The 20,805-nt window shown below is 47.9% G+C and overlaps 1 protein-coding gene across 1 annotated transcript in view; it reads left to right on the top strand.

The window, feature by feature from the left end:
- The window catches only part of PAFAH2 (platelet activating factor acetylhydrolase 2), a 30,855-nt gene extending 10,471 nt beyond the window's left edge, over positions 1 to 20,384 (top strand). Inside the window, exons 5-11 of the mRNA XM_004741126.3 lie at positions 2,837 to 2,905; positions 3,284 to 3,425; positions 4,413 to 4,526; positions 8,080 to 8,171; positions 9,987 to 10,157; positions 12,174 to 12,328; positions 19,202 to 20,384. Of these exons, the coding sequence (XP_004741183.1) occupies positions 2,837 to 2,905; positions 3,284 to 3,425; positions 4,413 to 4,526; positions 8,080 to 8,171; positions 9,987 to 10,157; positions 12,174 to 12,328; positions 19,202 to 19,296 (838 nt within the window). The 3' untranslated portion in view covers positions 19,297 to 20,384. The remainder of the gene's footprint in view (positions 1 to 2,836; positions 2,906 to 3,283; positions 3,426 to 4,412; positions 4,527 to 8,079; positions 8,172 to 9,986; positions 10,158 to 12,173; positions 12,329 to 19,201) is intronic.
- The last annotated feature ends 421 nt before the right edge of the window (positions 20,385 to 20,805 follow it).

Genomic DNA, 20,805 nt, shown 5'->3' with positions numbered 1-20,805 from the left:
CTCTCTAGACACGCTGACCTTCTTTCACTTACATAAAGGTACTACATTATTTTCTGCTTCAGAGTTTTTATCTGTTCTGTGCTTTGTGGTTCTTCCCTTTGCCTGGAATATTTGCTGTTCTGCTCCTTGCTTCCTCCTGTGCTCCCCACCCCTTCACCTTTGCCTGGCTAATTCCAGATCTCCCTCAAGGTCTTAGTTTGGATGTGGCTTTCTTAGGGACACCCATCCCTTAAACATTAGTTCACGTTTTTCCGTAATATGCTTTCATTAGATAACCTGTACTTTCCAATATTTAACACAATTGCAGTGAAGGAATTACACATGTGATTATTCTTTAAGGTCTGTCTTTCCTACTGGATTGTAAGCTCCATGAAGGCAAGAACCATATCTGCCTTCTCTCTCTTTTGGTACCTAGGACAATACCTGGAAAGTAGTAGTCTCTCAAAGAATATTTATTAAGTGAATGCAAGGGCTATGTTTTGCTAGGTTTTCATTCATTTAGCAAGTACATGGCTTAAGAAGTCCTCTGGAGATAAGTCAAGGAATTGCATTTCCTCGGGGAGCCCAAACATGGTCTCTCATAACTGTAGCCCGTGGCAGGAGAGTGAATGCAGAGATGAGGCCGTAAGGCAAGTGGATGGTTTTCAGTGTCGCTTTCTTATTCAGCAAATTTAGTACCTGCCATATGCTGGGCCTGTCCTGGGGTTTTTTACTCATTAGTGAGTAAGATAGAGTCCCTTCCGTCAGAAGGACTGTAGTCTAGCAGGAAAAAGAAGTCAGAAACATTCTCTCCTAAGTTCACAGGTATTTTATACAGAGAGCGGGTGAGCACATGACTTTGGAGAGTGGTCTTTTAAGAATCGGTATTGAGACTTCACACCTCAGTCGACCTGGGTGACCCGTTTATAAATACTCTTCATTCACCAGAATGAAACTCCAAGCCAAAGGGCAGGGAGGGAAAGGGGCCTGGTTTCCTCCTGTTGCGTATGTGGTTAATTCAGGATCTGAAATCCTTCCAGACCTATGTGTTCCCACCCCAGGGAGCAGTATATGCATTTAAACGTTCCCTGCTTGCAATGTGCTATTGTTCCTTTGGTTTCCACACAGCCCCGTGAGGTAGGCAGTGGGGGTGTGTATCTTACAGATGACCAAACGGGCTCTGAAAGGCAGACTTGCTGAAGGTTACACAGTCTGAACTGAGAAGGGATCAGAGATCTCTCTGGTTCTGCCTCCCTCGGAAAAGTGAGAGAAGGTGAAAGGAAATGTAATGTCTCTCCTTCCTGACTTTTCTGAATCCGTTAAGATCCAGGCAAATTGTAATAATAGAAAAACCACCAACAGTAGTGGCCGAAGCAATAGGAAATGTGTTTCTTGCTCAGCTCAAAGAACGCTAGTGGTAGACAGAGATGATATGGTACTTTCACAGAGTTACTGGAACTTCTTTTATCATGCTCTGCCCCATGTGGCTTCCATCTCTAAGGCTGTCTAATGACGTCAGGGGGCTGCTGTAGCTCCTGCCATTCATCTACATTCCAGGCAATAGGAAGGGAGAACTCTCCTGAGACCTTTTTTTTTCCCCCTGAAAGTTCTATCGAGCACAGTCGGTTATGTCCCAATGACTAGAGCTGCTCTGTTCATTTTAGTAGCTTTTAGCAACGTGTGGCTGTTGAACATAGCAAATATCGCTGGTGTAAACTAAGATGTGCTGAATTATAAGATACTGGATTTCAAAGACTTCATATGGGAAAAAAGAGCTAAATAAAATATTTCATTAATTCCACATTTCTTTTTTTTAAAGATTTTATTTTCATTTATTTGGCAGAGGGAGATCACAAGTAGGCAGAGAGGCAGGCGGAGAGAGAGATAGGAGGAAGCAGGCTCCCCGCTGAGCAGAGAGCCCGATGCGGGGCTCGATCCCAGGACCCTGAGATCATGACCTAAGTCGAAAGCAGTGGCTTAACCCACTGAGCCACCCAGGCGCCCCCCAAATTTCTTTTTTAAAGTAATCTCTATTCCCAATGTTGGTCTCGAACTCATGACCCCGAGTTCAAGAATCAGGTGCTCTACCGACTGCGCCAGCCAGGCTCCCCTAACTCAGACATTTTGATTATATGTTAAAATGATAATGTTTTGGCTCTGTTAAATTAAATAAAATATATTATTCAGATTAATTCCACCTTTTTTTTTTAACTTTAAAAAATATATCTACTAGAGAATTTCAATTACTTATGAGGGCAGCATTATATTTCTGTTGCTGAGCTGGAACTTAATCACATAGATAAACCTGGCTGCAAGGAAGGCCACAAATGTCATACTGATATCTGTATCTTCAGCTGATAATCAGGTTCTGCTACTAAGGAGGACAGAAAAATAAGTGTTTAGGCAGTTGACAGTGTCTGCCGTATTCCTTTTTTTCTAGGAAGTTGGAGGCTGGACAAATTGACATGCTAAATTACAGGTGCATATTTGCATATTACAGAAAGGGCCAGAGTGCCTGTCTCCAGGGATCTGACCTGCTAATTTGGGAGACCTACAAGAATACATAGACAATAAAAATGCAATTGTTGGAGTAGCCAGACTATATTGGGGGTGGGTGGAGAGGAATCAGGGTTTGTGTGGGGTTGAAAACACCATGGATGGATTTACACATGCTTCTTGGAGCCTTGGGGAGACGAGTGCTCTGCTAACCAGAGAGAGCACCTTGAAGAGGGAGGGTTGCTGCAGGTGAAACTTCCTCTCTTCAGTCTTTTGAGATGGTCACCAGCAGAGCATGGTTGGAATGGGGGCTGCAGGGGGCCGTTCTTCTGAGCGCTCCTCTTGTCTCTCACAACTCTAGGACGCTGTATTCAGCCTTCTGCATGGAGCTGGCCTCCCACGGCTTTGTGGTTGCTGTCCCGGAGCACAGGTGAGGGGTGAAGGCCATAATGAACTCTTGGATTGGCAGCCGCCAATGGGCTGGGACAGAGGCTAGTCCCTTACCCGTATATTATTTCTAATCTTCACAATGACCATGCAAGGAGGGTATTCTACTCAATTTCAAGACAAGGAAACCAAAGTTCAAAGGTTCAATTGCTGGAAGGGACACAGCTGAGTTGGGGCCCAAGTCCAAGTCAGTCTTTAAAATCAATGTTTTTTTTCTACTCTCCTGTGTATGGCCCCAGATCTTTCTCCCTGCTAGCCAAAAGATGACCTAGAGTGTCTTGGCGGAAATGGAGGATTTGGCAAAGGGAAAAAATAAGCTCAAGGGTGTCCTCTAGTTTCTCCAGCGGCACGTGTATTTCAGGGATGGGTCCGCCGCGACCACCTGTTTCTGCAAGCAGGCCCCGGGGGAGAACCAGCAAGCTCCCGAGCCGCTGGAGGAAGAATGGATCCCTTACCGTCAGATTGAGGAAGGGGAGAAAGAGTTCTATGTCCGGAATTGCCAGGTAGGCTTGTGCCTGTTGGGGAGGGGGAGTTCATAAGCCTGTCCTCCTGACACTAACAGTCCCTAAGAAGACTGAACTAAGAAGACTTTGATCTTCTGTCCTGAGATCTCACTCAGAGTGGGTCTGAGCTTACCATGGCAGAGAAAGGGGGTAGTAATCAAGACTCTTCACAATTGTAGGTGACAGAAACTTAATTTAATCTTGGTAGGCAAACCAGAGAATTGACCGGCTTATACAGGCTGCATGTAAGGGGCAGGACCACTGGAGCCCGATACCATCAAGATGTTTTTTCCTTCTCTGTCTCCTCTGCTGGTTGGTTTTATCTGCAGACTGCCTTAGAACCACAAGGTTAAAACCACAGCTCTGGACAGACTGAGTTTGCTTATACTTGGCCTCACCACCGGAGAGAATAGGGCTCTTTGGAGGGTCGTCCCCCAGTTGTCACACCTGCCTCAAGCTGCAGAATGAAAAATCCTGGAGGGAGGCTTCTGGGCCCAGGAGAAGTACCCAAATGGGAAATTTTCATCAGAAATAGGTCGACAGATTTGAGGGGGTCACAGTCCTCAAATGTGAGGGGTAGTGGGTGAATTGGGGGTAGGTGAGCGCTAGGCAGATGAAAACAATAGATGTATGCTATAAATAGGGAAGTCAAATCCAGTACTGGGTTGATTCAAAAAAAACACTCTTATTTCTTTTGTGTTCAGGGTGCTTTCCTATATGTTGTCTTATTAGGTCCTCCTGATGCCCCATGGGGAGGGGGGGCAGTGTGAAGGGCCGTGCTGACTCCAGTGGACCGTTAGGTGGCGCTTGTATGGAGCTGCTGGGAGGTTGCCGAGCCTTTCTCAGGCCATGGAGCCCACGGTGCTTGCTGAGCACTAGGTGGGCATGCTCTCCCCACACCCTCCCTCGGCTCTGTCAGAGAGTGAGGTTCTTGCCGAACGGTGTGCCGTGTTCTGTTCCCGCCCCCACCACGACTCTGTGTTGTAGGTGCATCAGAGGGTGAGCGAGTGTACCCGGGTGTTGAGGATCCTGCAAGAGGTCACTGCTGGGCAGATCGTCCTCAATATCTTGCCCGATGGGCTGGATCTGAAGACCTTGAAGGTATGGCAGCAATTAGTGTCACCTGGAGCACATGTGTTCATCAGGACCTTGGGGTCTGTTCTGTTCCACATAACAAAAACCTAACTCATTGGCTTAAACTAGAAGAGAATTTGTTGGCTCTGATAAGTGAAGAAGACCAAACGCAGACTGGCTTTAGGCCAGCATAGGGAGATCCAGGGTCTCAGACATTGTCATCAAGGCTCTGGCACTCTCTCTTCTTCTCCTGGCTCCCTTCCACTCCATGTGTGGGCTTCATTCTCACCGGACTCTCCCCATTAGGCAGGAACCCTGGTTGCTGGCAGCCCAAGCCTATATTTCAATGCAGCTTCAAATTTAAAAGGAAAAGAGATTCTCGTGGCTTCCACTGTTCTGAGAAGGCTGTGGCCCTGCTTGGGTTACATGTCCCTTCCAGACCAGTCACTGTACGAGAGGGACAGGGTGTTCTGATTGGCCTGCCTACGTTATACACCCACTTCTGGGTCAGGGGAACCTGAGCGCCAGGACTGGCATCCCTACAGGGCCACGTGGATAAGGGAAAGATGTCTCGTTCCCCAAAGGAAGGGCTGTTGAGCAACGAACAACCTGTGTTCTTTTCTAATTCTTTCCTTTGAGGGAATCCCAAAAATCCTTCCAGGAGGATAGAAACTGTCCCAGCTCTGGAATCTGGTTCCTATGCAGATACTTTCCCAGCACCCCGTACCCCCCCATCTTTCCCACCTGAGTTCAAAAGTAGCTCAGGCTCTATTTAGAGAACCAAGAAATCACACAAAAGCATAAAGAAAAAAAGCTTTTCTTTTTGCATGTTGACGTTTGTCTTTCCAGTTCCTTTAAAACGCGTAACACATATGTTTATGTTTTTAAAAACAATAATGTTATTATTTAATACATGCTGTTTTGTGGCCCTTTTTTTCAGTTAGCATACTAGTCTGAATGTCTTCTTATGCCAGTTAATATTTTTCTATGGCATGATTTTTTGATAGCCATGTAGTATGCCATTGCACAAATGAGAATGGGGTGTGTGTGTGTGTTTGTATATGTACATACATACATACGTATATATAAATTAACAACTACTGTTGTATGAGTACTTAAAATGATAAGAGCCCCTTACAGAAACTTATGCAGCAAGCATTATTAGCTCTTTACATAAAAAGAAACCAAGGATCAAAGAGGCTAAGAATCTACCCAAGGTTACACAGTCAAGTAAGTGGTAGAGTCAGACTTCAAACTGGGGCCTTTTGATCCCAAAGCCTGTGCTGTGTGCCCCACAGACTTACTAGCAAATGCCTTTTAAAGGCTCTGGTCGAGTCAAGGCCAGCCAGGGCACGGTATCTGCCTGGAGGGCAGCTGGGAGCCGACATCTGAAGCACTTCTCCAGCAGAGCGCTGTGTGCTGCCGGCCCCTAGCAGACAGACAGGGTTCCGGGCACTGAAGTACAGGGTTGTGTGCCTCTGAGCCTGCGACAGGCCTTGGGCAGGCTGGAGTTGAGTTGGATTATCATTGGGGGAAATACGGCATAAAAACAGCTAAGAACACTTTCACCTAGCAGAGTAAGTTCTAAAAATTGATTACTCACTCTTGTTGGCAAAGCTCTGGGGAAGCAGATACTGTGCTGGGTTGCCCGTGAGAGTACAGATTGCCCCACGCAGAGCAGTTTGGCAATAGCTATCAGCAGTACAAGCGGGCATATTCTTTGACCTAGCGATGTCCAGTTCTAGGAATGGATTCTGTAGATATTTACACGTGCAGTTTGATAATATGTACAAGGTTATTCGTTCCACTGCTGTTGGTAACGGCAAAAGACTGGTCATATCCTAAGTGTTCTCCAGTAAGGGAAGTCGTTGAATAGATTATGGGACAATGGATATTAGTTTTGATAATGCTAATTGCTGTAACTACTAAGTCCCAGACCTCAGTAGCTTAATGCAATACAAATTTACTTCTCTCCCACGCCAAGTTGCAAATAGGTGCTCCTCTTGCAAGGGGTGACTCAGGGATCCAGGCTCCTTTTAGCTTATAGCTCTAGCCTCTTCCACTTGTGAAACCCAAGGCCACTGTGTGCATTAAGCCAGGAGCGGGGAAGGGCATGGAGATTTATATAAAACACTTTTTTATGGGCCAGGCCTGGAAGTGGAGATACCGCTTTCATGCTCCTGTTGGCTGGAACTCAGTCCCAAGGCCACATCCAGCTGCTGGGAAACAGAGTCCAGCTGTATGTTGGGAAAGAAGAAAGACAGATTTGGTGATCAGTTAGCCATCTACGCCATGGGGAAACCAGATGTAGCTATAAGAAAGGATAAGGAAGGTCTTTCTGTAACTAATATTATTATGCACAAAGGTAAGTTTTGTGTAAAGAGTGGGGATGTAGAGATTCGCATTTACCTGTGTGTGCGTAAGTAAGCTCTCCAAAGACACTGAAGAAACTGACCCGTTTGGGGATATGTGTTGGGCCACTATGTGGAAAGGGAATGTGATACGTGGGTGACTTCTTTATATGCTCCTGATTTTCCGCATATATAAATATATTAACCTGTGAAAAAAAGCAGAAGCGGCCATCAACCAAGTTGTTGGTCTGAAAGTACTAAGCAAAGGGAGAGAATTTAGGTACAGGGCCTCAGGATGGAAACTGGGGAGAGCAGAGGAGAGCACAGGTTCAGGGCAGAGCCTGGGCCACAATGGCTAGAGAGATTTCCCAAAACCCTTGGCAGACAGCTGCAGTGGCTTCTTACATAACCGTGCCCTAGAGGCTTCTGGGGACAACTTGAAATAGATATTTGCAGAGCAGGAAGAGCAAGCCGACTCATTCTGCCCAATCAAAGTCAGGACAGATATCCAAAGGAAGTAGAAGCTGGCTTTGTTTCTACACAAGCAGCCCTTGCCTTCAGAGGGACATGGAGGAAGCAGGAGCTTTCCGTTCTGTCCCCCGACTTGGCTCCTGTGTCACCCTTTGGACTGGCTGTAAGGCAGGGATCTAGGGGTTGGAGACGGTTCTCATTCCTAACGTGCTCGCACGGATGGATCTGTGTGGAATCCATCATTTAGGCCCAGTCATTTCTTCACGTATATTTAGCTGTCTCCCTGGTCCAGGCATCACAGGTGGTATGCTTACAAAAATGAAGATGAGGGGCGCCTGGGTGGCTCAGTGGGTTAAAGCCTCTGCCTTCGGCTCAGGTCATGATCCCAGGGTCCTGGGATCGAGCCCCACATCAGGCTCTCTGCTCAGCAAGGAGCCTGCTTCCCCCTCTCTCTCTCTGCCTGCTTCTCTGCCTACTTGTGATCTCTGTCAAATAAATAAATAAAATCTTAAAAAAAAAAAAAAAAGAAGATGAAGAACATAGTTTTCAGAATTCCTGACTGCAGGAAGTTGTCTGGTCTGGGGGTTGGCTGACTGGCCGCTCTCCGTTGAGCACGAGGTTCCTGCCCTACAGGCAGGACCTCATCCACTGTACAGTGCTTCTGCCTCATTGTCTCACTCTCTGCCTCCTGTCTCTGAAGAATTCCTGGAAAAGCAGCCCCACATTTCTAATTTGGTTCAGTTCTCTGCTTTCCTCAGGGCAGCATCAACATGAGCCGCGTGGCTGTGATGGGACATTCATTTGGCGGGGCCACAGCTGTCTTGGCTTTGGCCAAGGAGACCCAGTTTCGGTGAGTGTCCTAGCGACGCTGCTGTTGAGCTCTGCGCACTGTTCCGTCATTCAGCAAGTATTTGTCACACGAGCGTTATGTGCTAGGCACTGGTTTGGGAGCTGGGGATTCAGTGGCGAACAAGAAAATAAGGTCTCTGATTTCATGGAATTATGTTATTGTGGGAGGAGACGGATGAGTAAACAAGCTAACAGCCAAATCCCCAGCACTCAGGTACAGTGAAGAAAATAAACAAGGCTGATACGCCAGAGTAACTGGAGGCTTCTTTCAGGAAGTGACGTAAGCCAAGACTTCAGAAGCCAACCGTGTGAAGGTCTAGGGAAGGATCATTCTAGGCAGAGGGAACAGGTAATGCAAACACCCTGAGGTAGAAGGAAGCTTGCCATGTCAGTGTGGGAATGGCACAGTGAGTGAGGGGGAAGTGGTTCAAGATAATGATCAGAGAGATAAACAGGCTAGATCACACGGCCTTTTGGCCAGAGTGAAGAGAGTTCAATTTTATTCTAAGTACGATGGGAAACCATTAAGGGTTTTAAGCAGAGAAAAATATTTTAAGTTTTTATTTATTCATTTAACTAATCACTACACCCAACGTGGGGCTCAAACTCACAACCCCGAGATCAAGAGTTGCATATTCTTTTAACTGAGCCAGCCAGGCGCCCTGAAAAAAATCTTACTTACATGTTAAAGTGTTAAGAATACAGTGCTGATAGTTCCAGGAAAAATCAGTGGATTAAGTGTCTAACTTGATCTCAGCCCAAGTCCTGATGTCAGGGTCCTGAGTTCAAGCCCTGTGTTGGGTTCCACACTAGGTATGGAGCCTACTTTAAAAAAAAAAAAAAAAGAATTAAAAATTAAAAAAAAAAAAAAAAGCTCCCTCTGGCTACTGTATGGCTACTCTACTGTATGAAGAGTAGATGGTTGAGGACAAGACTGAAAACCAAGAGGCCGGTTAGAGGAAGGCTGTTTTAGAGTCGAAGTCAGAGGTGATGGATTGGCATTCAGATGGAGGAGGCAGGATGGAGAGATGCGAATTGAGTCAGGATATGTTTTAGAATTTGAGTGGGGGAGATGATTGTCCTTTATTGAGATGGAGAAGACTGGAGGAACTCTGGGTAGAGGAGAGGAGCTAATCTTAGGGCCTTAGTTTTGCCCCAGGGGACAGATTACTGGACACACTGGCCATGTCTTTGAGCTCTGGCACCACAGAGGCTTTTCCTGACCTCCTGTGCTGTGCACACTGTGGGCTCACATAGCTCCACGTGCAGTCAGGGCACTAAGCTCTATTTTGTTCCCTTGTCTGTTCTGTCTCCCCTTGATCCTTAAGAACAAGAACTGTGTTATGTGTCTCTGTATCCACAGCATGGGGCTAAGCACATAGTAGGTACTCAGTGTTGAATGAATGGCCTTTGAGTAACCCAGGTCAGCTGCCTGAGAGTAGACCCAGGAAAAGGTCTGATCCTTGCTGTCAGGGACTTTAAAATCTAGAAGGATCTGGGGTGTCTAGCTGGCTCATTGAGTAGAGCATCCAAATCTTGACCTCAGGTTGTGAATTCAAGTCCTGCATTGGGCATGGAGGCTATTCTAAAATAAATATAAACAAACAAACAAACAAAACCTAGAAGCATCTTTGGTGACAGGTAAAAGGGATGTCTATCCAAGATCCTAACTGAAGGGTCTGGGCCCTGGTACCCCCTTCCTGGCTTTCTGAGTCTTCCTCCCACTGAAGGGAAGAACCCTGTCCCTCCCCAACTGGCCTGACTATCCTTGCCTGGGTTTCTGCACAGCAGTTCCAAATGTCTGGTCCTGTCACAGGTGTGCTGTGGCTCTGGACGCTTGGATGTTTCCTCTGGAACATGACTTTTACCCCAAAGCCCGAGGCCCTGTGTTCTTTATCAATGCTGAGAAATTCCAGACAGTGGAGAGTGTCAACTTGATGAAGAAGATATGTGCCCAGCACGAACAGTCCAGGATCATAACTGTCCTGTGAGTAAGCCCCAGGGTCTTGATCAGGATCCCCAGTGTCCTCTCCATTTGCTACTTGGTGATGGCTCTCTTAATTTCTTGTAAATTATCTGTAAGTTCTACCCATTAATACAATACTTAAATACTTCCTGAAATGCAAAGTGTTAATTCCTTTAGGACTTCCGGTCTGTCCTCCTTCATCTAGCTCTACCTACAGCAGTTCCTTTCCTACTTTATATGACCCGATGATGGGATTTACCTCTTGGCTTCTGGAAGAAGAGTATTGTGGGATTGTGAGTTGGAGAGGGAAGGTATGGGTCGATGGACTCCAGAGATCTCTAACCTCATTTGGGAATTTTATTGAGTCTTTTGAAGAGTGTAACTACAACAGACCCTTGACATTCACGAGATAGACTTTTGGAGACCTTGAATACTTCAATTCAGATATCGCCCATAAACCATCTATATTCTCCCCAAGAGAAACCACATTCACTTCCATTACTAGCACCGTCAGGTGGTTTTCTCACGGGAGCCACTTATCACAGAAAGAACATTTTGAGTGACCATTAGATTTTGTAGCATAGATCAGAAGTGGCACAGAGTTCAGGTGCAGGGCTGAGGGCCCATGGACAAGTCTCCCAACTTGCTTCTGCCCTGCACTCGAGCCTAACAGAGCCTGACCACATATGCCGCAAGGGTCCCAGGTCCTAGTTCAGCAAAATGACAACGAACTACATGTCCCAGGCTTCTGGAATCACTCGGGTAGTTGAAATCCTAAATCCAAAGCCCTGGAATGCTGGGAGTCCTGTAGTCAATGCTTCTTCCCATGCTTCTCTTGGCTAGGCTGTCTTCCTTAGGGCCAGCGCTCCCCGTCCTTCGGATCTCATGGCTGCAGAGGACTGCTTGACAGTTTCCCCAGCCAGTCAGATGGAGGATAATAGTGACCTCTGGAGGGAAAGGATAATAGTGACCTCCGGAGGGAAAGGAGGCGAGAGCAGTTGGCAAGGAGAACCCAAGGGCGATCGGACTGTCGGCCCTGTATTCTTAAACCGAGTGTTGGGAACCCAAGTGTCCATTATATTATTCTTTCCACTTTTTCATCTGCCTTAAACAACACATTTTTAAAAACAAGTCAGGTTTTCTGCATGATTTCAACTAAAGTTTAGCGTTTAGATTTTTTTCCCTCATTGATTGACTAGTAAATACTTAGCTGTGAGTCATAGCCCAAAGTGAACCTAGTGGGCATTTCTTTTTTTTTTTTTTTAAAGATTTTATTTATTTATTTGACAGACAGAGATCACAGTAGGCAGAGAGGCAGGTAGAGAGAGAGGAGGAAGCAGGCTCCCTGCTGATAAGAGAGCCCGACGTGGGGCTCGATCCCAGGACCCTGGGATCATGACCTGAGCCGAAGGCAGAGGCTTTAACCTCTGAGCCACCCAGGTGCCCCCCTAGTGGGCATTTCACTTTTGAATTAAATGTATTTGATAGCTAGGAACTTAAATTCTAATCCAAAAGCCTTCTTTTATAGGTGTTTGCCCTTACTTTTCTGATTACTCCAATAAAGGCAGGTGATTCCTTCTCCTGTTTACTTTGTGGCACTGTTTTGATGAAGAAGGAGCTGATATGTTTTGTGACCATTCAAACATCACCAGGGAAAAGCCACAGTGGTTTATAATGACAGTGGAATGACAGTACGGCAGGCCTTGCCTCCTCGCCGCCTCGCCCTGCACCTGCCCTACTGCACTCTACTTAACTCAGCCTTTCCCGGCTCTGTCAGACGTGGTCTGGGGGTTGAGGCAGCTTTGAAGCCAGACACACCTGCATTCAAGTCCTAGCTCTCTTCCTTCCTGGCTGTGTGACCTTGGGCAGATCATTTCCTCTGATTCTATCCCAAGGAAAATGCTTCCCTTCCAAGACTGTGGTGAAAACTCAGAGGTGGTGCACATAAAGCCTCTTGCCCGTGGTAGGTGCTTAGCAAATATTCGTGTGCTCTCACCTCCAGACCTGTACCAGTTACTCATTTCTCTTTGCCTCTAGTGGGTCTGTTCATCGGAGTCAAACCGACTTTGCTTTTGTGGCTGGTAACTGGATCGGTAAATTCTTCTCCGCGCGAACTCGTGGGAGCTTGGACCCGTATGAAGGTCAGGAGGTTATGGTGAGGGCCATGTTGGCCTTCCTGCAGAAGCACCTAGGTAAGGAGAGAATGGGGGTTTGTGGGCAGCCCTGGGGGTCCCTTAGATTTCCTTACCCAGTGGCCTATCCTGACATGTCCCAGGTCAGGCAGATGTATGGCAAAAGGAAAAATCTGAGTGAAGGAGAGAGCTGCGTAGAGTTGCAGACAGAATGCTTAGCTGTAAATTTGCAGACCCTAACTCTTGTCTCTTACTCCCCAAATGACCTTGGCCTAGTCATTTTACTTCTGAGCCTCGGTTTCCTCACTGTAAATGGCACTTTCACCTTTCTTTCTCTCTCTCTCTCTCTCTTCCATTACCTGTGTCCTAACTCATTCTCACTCCCCTCATCTGTACCGCAGAGGAGGTTAAGACGCTACATGGGCTAAGTTTGTAGACATACTTTTTTTTTTTAAGATTTTGTTTATTTATTTGACAGAGAGAGATCACAAGTAGGCAGAGAGGCAGGCAGAGAGAGAGAGGAGGAAGCAGGCTCCCTGCTGAGCAGAGAGCCCGATGCGGGACTCGATCCCAGGACCCTGAGATCATGACCTGAGCCGAAGGCAGTGGCTTAACCCACTGAGCCACCCAAGCGCCCTGTAGACATACTTTAAACAAAACAAAGCATGGAAGGCTTATGACCAGTGTCATCCGTCACTGACCAGTTAAGTGGCAAGGCCTGTAGAGGTCTTTGGTGCAGCCTTCCACCCAGGGCGCGTCTCCTCTCCCTTTGTGCCACCACAGAGTCAGGCAGCATGGAGAGTGCGCCACTATGAGGGTCGGCCCCCTCTGCCTCTCCATTTTCAGACTGATATTCTAGTTAGGCTCCTTTTGGTTATGAGGAATGGAGAGTCCATCATTTACCTGGAGAAAAAAAGGTGAGTTTGTTTATGAAAGTACATCTGGCCACGTGGGAAGTGAAGAGTTAGGGGAACCGAGGTGGCTTAGCAGGACTGACCGCTCTCTCTCTGGTCTCTCTCACGGGCTCAGTCTCTCTGTCTCTTCTTCTAATGACATCTGTTTCTCTTACCTCTGGTCTGTTTTCTTCTTTTCTACTCTGGTTTTTCTCTTGCTGATAGCATCTCCTTATTCATAGGTAACTATGTTCCTCACAGCTTCGGTTGGCTCAAACCACGGCTTGATCTCCCAACTTCGTGGCATCCTTTTCCTCTGTGGCTCTCGGTCCTCACTGCCATATTTTCTTGGGTTTCTTCGACCAGATTCCCAAGGGAGACAGCTTGATTCTCCTGGCTCACCTTTACTTAGCAGCACGATGTAGGCCAGTGCCCCTGGAGGCCTGGAGCTCTCTTGACTGATGTCTTTTTCTAATCTAGCCAGCATAGAGGAGGGGAGGGGCTGGGTGGCTCAGTCGGTTAAGTATCTGCCTTTGGCTGAGGTCGTGATCTCAGATTCTTGGGATGGAGCCGCGCATTGGGCTGTCTGCTTAGTGGTGAGTCTCCTTCTCCCTCTCCCTCTGATCTCTCTTGCTTTCACACTCTCTCAAATAAATAAAATCTTTAAAAAAAAAAAAAAAGAAAGGAAGAAAGAATGGAGATGGCCACCACTGTGTGCCCTAGACTGAGCCCTCAGTGGTGTTGTACACAGTACAGTTTCCTTCAGAAGGGAGCCAGGCCACCCCGAGTGTCCAGGGTCACCTCACTCTAGCCTAAGACCGAGATCTGATCCTCCTCTTTGCTTGGCCTGGTCATCCCCTCGAGGGCCACCCAGCGAAGCTGCAGACCCTTTGCACATGGCAGCTATTTAGGTATTCAAAGTCCCCAGTGATGTCTTCTCTGCGTTTTCTGTTCGGTAAGCTCGATGTCCGTGGTACCTCCCACCTGTTCCCCAATGCTTCCCCATGGTTCCCCATGTCGCCATTTATTATCCCCTCTGGATGCACTGTTTGTCAGGATGCCTTTTGATGTGTGGTGCCCTGACTTCAACCTGACATGCTGGATGTGGTACATAGAGTAGGATGGTCACCTCTGTGCTCTGGACACTAGACATCTAGTTGTGTGGCCTGAGTGCCTAAAAAATTTGGTGTGAATTCACTTTGCTTTCTTTTTTTAAAAAATATTTTATTTATTGACTTGAGAGAGATAGAGTGAGTGAGAGAGAGCACAAGCAAGGTGAAGGGCAGAGGGAGAAGCAGATTCCCTGCTGAGCAGGGAGCCCGGTGTGGGATCCTGGGATTCGGGACCTGAGCTGAAGGCAGATGCTTAACCAGCTGAGCCACCCAGGTGCCCACGGATTCAGTTTGCTTTAAAAATATATTTGTTCTGTTATGAATGTATTGACTCTCTTAACCGGAATTTACATATGTACATACATGTTCATTTCATCTTGCTCCTGTGAACCATGATGCCCCCTGGGTTTAGAGACCTTAGGGTTAATACTTTAAAGCAGCGCTCTATCACCTCATGGGAGAGGGAGTGGATCCGTGACCCTAGACTGCGGTGAGGACTGACTACATGGTCCTTGGCTCACTCTCCCTGGTCACTCTTAGCATCGTGTCATTAGCTAAAGAGTGAAAGACGGCAGCGGAGACCACAGTGGCGTAGTCTGGCTGCCTTTAGGAACTAAGATGTTGAGCTAAGACGCTCATTACTGGAGACCAACAGAAGAGCTGGGAAGGAGAGTCTTAGACCGTAGGGAGATTATCCAGAACTTGCTTTACGCCAGGCCTTCACTAAGTACTCAGATTCACCATCACATGTAATCCCGAAGACGGCCCTCTCTGGTAGGTACTCGTTTTATTAACGCCATTTTATAGATGAAGAAATGAAGCTTTGGAAATTTAAGTAATTTGTCCGTAGTTATCTGGTTATGAAGTGGCAAGGCCAGAAGGCACCTAAATTGCCTGATTCCAAAGCCCACATACTTAGCGGATGCCCTGTCCTGTCAGCGACTTCAATGACCAGGGTGTAGCCTCAGTCTTGAGGAGACACAGAGAGCAGGCACCAAACTGATGGAAAGGAAAGGACAGGCAGGAGAGGAGGCTCCCCAGACAAAGTGATCCGCGTCTTTAACCTTAACAGAGGAGTCTGGTTCACCAGGGAAGGGGCCCATGGCTTGTCAACAGAAGGCACAGAGGCTTGTGTGATCGGTTTGGAGAAACTGGGTTTAGTGTGCCTGGTGCCCGGGAGAGTGAATTGGCAGAACGTAAAGGCAGAGAAGTGGTCAGAAGCCAAGTGTAAAAGCCACGTATTTGCTGGAATGAGTGTGGATTTTAGTCCTTTGGCAAGGCAATGTCACGAATAGACGTGTGTGGGCTGTCCAGCTGCATCATGGAGGACGGGCGGTGGGCCTGTCTGAGAGGCTGAGCGTCCCACTCCGAGGCTCCGGTGTCACTAGGCGAGAAGAGACGGGACAGAGTCTGAAAAGGCAAAGCCTCTCCGTTTGGAGCAATTAGCTTTGCAAAGAAGAGGAAAGCATTTTGGTGGCCACATGGTGCATGTCACACAGGAAACCAAAGTGGGTTGCAGCGAGCTGTACCTCTCCCTGCTCCTAAAAATGCCTCTGGGAGCACATCTGCTACTGACCCAGGGATATTCTTTCTCTTTTATTAAGAAGATTGGGGCTTCTGTCCTATGAGCTGTAGGCAGCTTCTGTCTCCGCTCTTCTACTCTCCCTTCTCCTTTCTCTGCAGACCTCTGACACCCTCCCCTCCCCTGTCTCTGAGCTGATGAACTTGGCCTCCCAGGTCACGGAGAGAATGGAAGTAGCCGGAACTTCCTTGAAATCCCAGCACCTCATCCACACGCCTTTGTGTGATGCTCTGCTCCATGCCTGGCCACTAGCTCCCAGTCTGTTCTCTAAGGCCAGCCCCACCACCCACACACAACACGCTCCCTTCTCTCCCCCGTGGGTTCAAGGTGATTGTGACAACAGGTTTTTCCTTTTATCTGCAGATGTCAATCTGCCCCTCTTGATCTGGTTCATTTCACCCTGAGATTTCTCTCTCTCTCTTATTTTTAAAGATATTATTTATTTATTTGGGAGAGAGAGAGAGAGAGGCCGCACAAGTAGGGGGAGAGGCAGGAGAGGGAGAAGCAGACTCCCCGCTGAGCAGGGAGCCTGATGCAGGACTCGATCCCAGGAGCTTGGGCTCATGACCTGAGCTGAAGGCAGATGTTTAACCAACTGAGCTGCCCAGGTACCCCTCACCCTAAAATTTCTGTTAAAAGATACCTACTTGACCCCACCTTCCCCTCCAGTTAGTGCCCCATTTCCCTGTTCCTCCTAATAAAACTCCTTGAAAGAATGTCCGTCTTTCCGTTCTCTGGCTCTTCTCTCCGTGTTCTCTCTTAAGCCCACTCTAGTGAGGCATTTGCATCCCAGTTCCCTGTGACAGTGACCGTCACAGCCCTCAGCCGGGTGGCGAGTTCTCCTTCCTCATCTGCTGCCGTGCTCAGCTTCTTTTTTTCTTTTTTCTTTTTTTTTCTTTTGGTCAGAGAGAGCGAGCACAGGCAGACAGAGTGGCAGGCAGAGGCAGAGGGAGAATCAGGCTTCCTGCTGAGCAAGGAGCCCAATGTGGGACTTGATCCCAGGACGCTGGGATCATGACCTGAGCCGAAGGCAGCCGCTTAACCAACTGAGCCACCCAGGCGTCCCTGTGCTCAGCTTCTGAGAGAGCTGGTGACGCCCTCCTCCGTGAAACCCCGTGTTCACTTCCAGAATACTCCACTGTGGGTGTTCTCCTGTCTGGACGTCTGCTCCTTCTCCGTCTGCGTTACTGCTTCTGGGGCTCAGGGACCTTGTCTCTGTATCCCCTCACGTTATCTCTCCACGCTCGTGGGTAGGTCTCAGGCTGACAACACCCCACTTTATGTCTCCAGTTCGATCTCTCGAGCATCAGATCCGTATAACCCACCACTCAGGGCTTCTCCACCCAGTAGACATCCCCGACCAAACCCAATTCCGAGTTACTCAAGCTGATGTCTTCATTCTTGTCTCTGCTCCCCTTTCCGATCCCTCAGAAATCCTCTTGGCTCTACCTTTCGACTACATGTGGAACCTCGTCACATGCCCTCACCCCCGTGACTGTCACCCTGTCCAAGTTGTCTCTCCCTGCCCTTGCCTCCCCACACGGTCTTTTCTTAATCGAGTGGCCAGAGTGAACCTGATAGAAATTAAGTCCAGTCTCTCACACCCCTCTTCCGAATCCTCCGTGGCTCCCCATTTCTCTGAGAGTCAAAGCCAATGTCCAGTGTCCTGCTGGCTCCATATGATGTGGCCCTCGGTCCCTCCTGACCCTGCTTCCTGCTGCTCCTCCCCAGGCCGCCTTCAGTGTTGCTGCGCAAGCCTCCGGCACTCCAGGCACACACCCACTTCGGAGTCTTTGCGCTGCTGTTCCCGCTGTCTGGGACACTGTTCCGTTCGGTCCCGTGGCTTCTTCCCATCTCCTTTAGGTCTTTGTGCAGATCTCTCCAGTGAGGCACACCCTGACCACCCTTTTATTTCTTATTTTTTTAAGTTATTTTATTTTATTTTAAAGATTTTATTTATTTGTTTGACAGACAGAGATTATAAGTAGACAGAGAGGCAGGCAGAGAGAGAGAGGAGGAAGCAGGCTCCCCGCTGAGCAGGGAGCCGGATCGCTGAGCAGGGAGCCCAATGTGGGGCTCGATTCCAGAACCCTGGGACCATGACCTGAGCTGAAGGCGGAGGCTTTAACCCCCTGAGCCACCCAGGTGCCCCTTAAGTTACTTTATTTAAGTAATCTCTATACCCAGTGTGGGGCTAGAACTCATGACCCTGAGATCAAGAGTCATATATTCTTCTAACTGAGTCACCCAGGCACCCCTGATCCCCCTTGTTACGCCCCTGTACCTTCCCTTCCTCGCCTCACCCCCCTCTCCCAGGCACCACCACTGCGTCTCTTATCTGCTCTGTTTTTTCCCCATAGTACTTACCACCTTTTCCCACGCAATATAATTTATTGTGTTTGTTGTTATCTCTGCCTATTAGATTATGAGCTCTATGAGGATAAGGGTTTCTGTTTTTGTGTGGTATTTTTAGCACCAAGAACAGATTGGCCCATCATGGGTGTGCTTGATAGTTTCTGAATTGATGACTATGTGACACTTCCTTGTTGAGGAACTCTTCCTGCCAGGTTCGTGGCAGGGCACTGGGGATCCAGAGATGAAGAAGAGTGGTCCCTGCCTTCTGTCCCAGCTTTTGTTTGTTTGGAACAAAAGCACCATTTGCCTGTTCAGCTGTGCCCTGCTCCCTCCGCCTGAGGCCTTCGTCCCTTTTTGACTGTTCTTACTATGGTAGACCCATCTGCCTGTGATCCCAGGGCCCTCTCTGGAATCCTATCCGGTATTGGGCTGCCTCATGATGTTGCCGTCTAATTCTCTCTCGCTTTTCATGGAAGTCCCCCAGCTGACGTGCAAAGATCCCTTCCTTCCCGCTCAACGGCTTCCCTGGGCTTTCCATTTTCTCATGCCTTTGACCCAGGTTTGAATTCTGTCTCTACCACTTCTCCATTGGAATGACCTCGGGTGAATCGGGTAGCTTCTCTGAGCCTCAGTTTCCTCCGCTATAAAATAGCTAATACAGGACTTTCTGCATAGGGAGATTGTGAAAATTACATGAATCGGTGCGTGTCTGGCCTAGTTTCTAGGATGCATTACCCTTCAGTAAATGCTGGCTTCTATTATTACCCTTACTGGGTTGTTCCGGGTCAAGCAAGTCATTTATGAAGCACACTGATAAAACATTCAGTGGACACTAGTTACCATACTGCTCTCACCGTCACACCCACCATAACCAGTCCTTTCCGTATCCCTGGTGCTCCTCTCCAGGATGACCCCCGAAATCCACGGGAGCTACTCCTTGAACTAACCTTACAAAGATTTCCCTAACCTTCCTGTTTTTTTTCCCACACAGACCTACAAGAGGACTATGACCAGTGGAACAGCCTCATTGAAGGCATTGGACCATCGCTCACCCCAGGGGCCCCACACCATCTGTCCAGCCTGTAGGCACAACCGGCCGTTTGTGAAAGGTCACTGAGCTGAGTTCCCATTTGGGGCCTGCCCAGGGACACGTAGCCTCCTATCAGGAAGTGGCTGATGTGACCCTCACAGATTAAGGGGATGTAATTGTGCTGCTGATTGGATAACTGGATACTTTGATCTTGGACTTGCTGATCTTAAACTCACGCTGGGACTTGGATCACTTACTGATTGGCAAATTGACTTTCTGGAAACTGAACACTGGTGGTGTGGGGACTAAGCAGTGGGGTAGAGCTGGGGTGGGGGGACGGGGGGTGCTTCAAGCTTTAAGCTGAACAGTATTAACCCAGAGGCCTACTCCCTCCCCTTGGGCCATTGTATCTTCTGCCATGGAAGAAATGAGACCAAAGGATGGAGTGAAATTCCCACCTTCAGGACCTCTAGCCCAGCTTAGCACTACCTCTTCCTACCTCTCAGCCTTTCCCTCCCCAGGGCCATTTGGTAAGTTCTGAGCACTTTAGGTAACTTTCTAGGATGTGGACCACCATCAAGATTCTCCATTTATTTTCTTGTTCCATGAAACATGGTCAGGACTCAGACTTGTGAGCCCACGGAGGAGGGTGGGAGTAGTGTCCTCACGGCATAGGGAGAGAAGCTGAGGTCCAGAGTGGTATCACAGAAGCTCTGGGTGTCATGGAGGTTTGCCAGAAATGTACCTTGACAGGAACCCACACAAGTTGGTGGAGATGGAGAAGGTAGGTTAACACCATTAAGTGGCTGTTTGAATAGGCCCTTGCCACAGGAGGGAGACGTTTTGGTTGGTTATAATTTAGCCCTCCCCCCCACCCCCCCAGAGATATCTAGGAACACTTTGGTCTTTCTCTTACCTCAGGTATCAGGAGCCTCCAACATGCCCAGAATCAGGGCACTATAGTTGTCTGTTTTCCGGCTCTGAGGCCCTAGCCTCAAATGTATGTCAAGATATAGACTGAATTTCCATTCTGTTCCATTTATAATATGAATGATATTAATACTCATGTTTGCCTAATGATACATTGGAATATTTTCTTTATTTAATCTACATTAGAGCAAGATGGCGAGCCATCTGGAAGTAACTTTTCCTTCTGTCTTTCTTTGTTCGCTTACCACTTATGCCCATGTGGGAAAAAAAAACTTTAAAAGGAAAGGAAATCTTCCTGGAGATCTAACTCAAAGTTGTCCGGGAACATCATCCTGAAACTGTCCTCTCCACTCCTCTAGACGTCATACCTCAGCCCAGGTAGGGGACCCCAGAGGAGGCAGGAGCAAAAAGGGTCTACATAGTAGACCCAAGGTCAGTGCCACCAAAGCAAGTAGGGACCATGTCTCCCATCTCAATAGCTGTTCTTTCTAAGACACGAAATACCAGGTCCACTGAGACTTGGGAGGATCTTGGGAATTCTGGCAAGACAGAGTATAAAGAGAATATCCTTTATTAAAGCCCTGGGCTCTAGAATTTTGTATCCTGGTTTTGAGTCCCGGCTCTACCGCCACTGT

The sequence above is a fragment of the Mustela putorius genome, unplaced genomic scaffold (assembly GCF_011764305.1).
Source record: "Mustela putorius furo isolate JIRA1106 unplaced genomic scaffold, ASM1176430v1.1 tig00003853_pilon_pilon_pilon, whole genome shotgun sequence".
NCBI lineage: Eukaryota > Metazoa > Chordata > Mammalia > Carnivora > Mustelidae > Mustela > Mustela putorius.
Note: the sequence above shows the minus strand (reverse complement) of the source record. Positions and strands in the feature narration are given on the sequence as shown.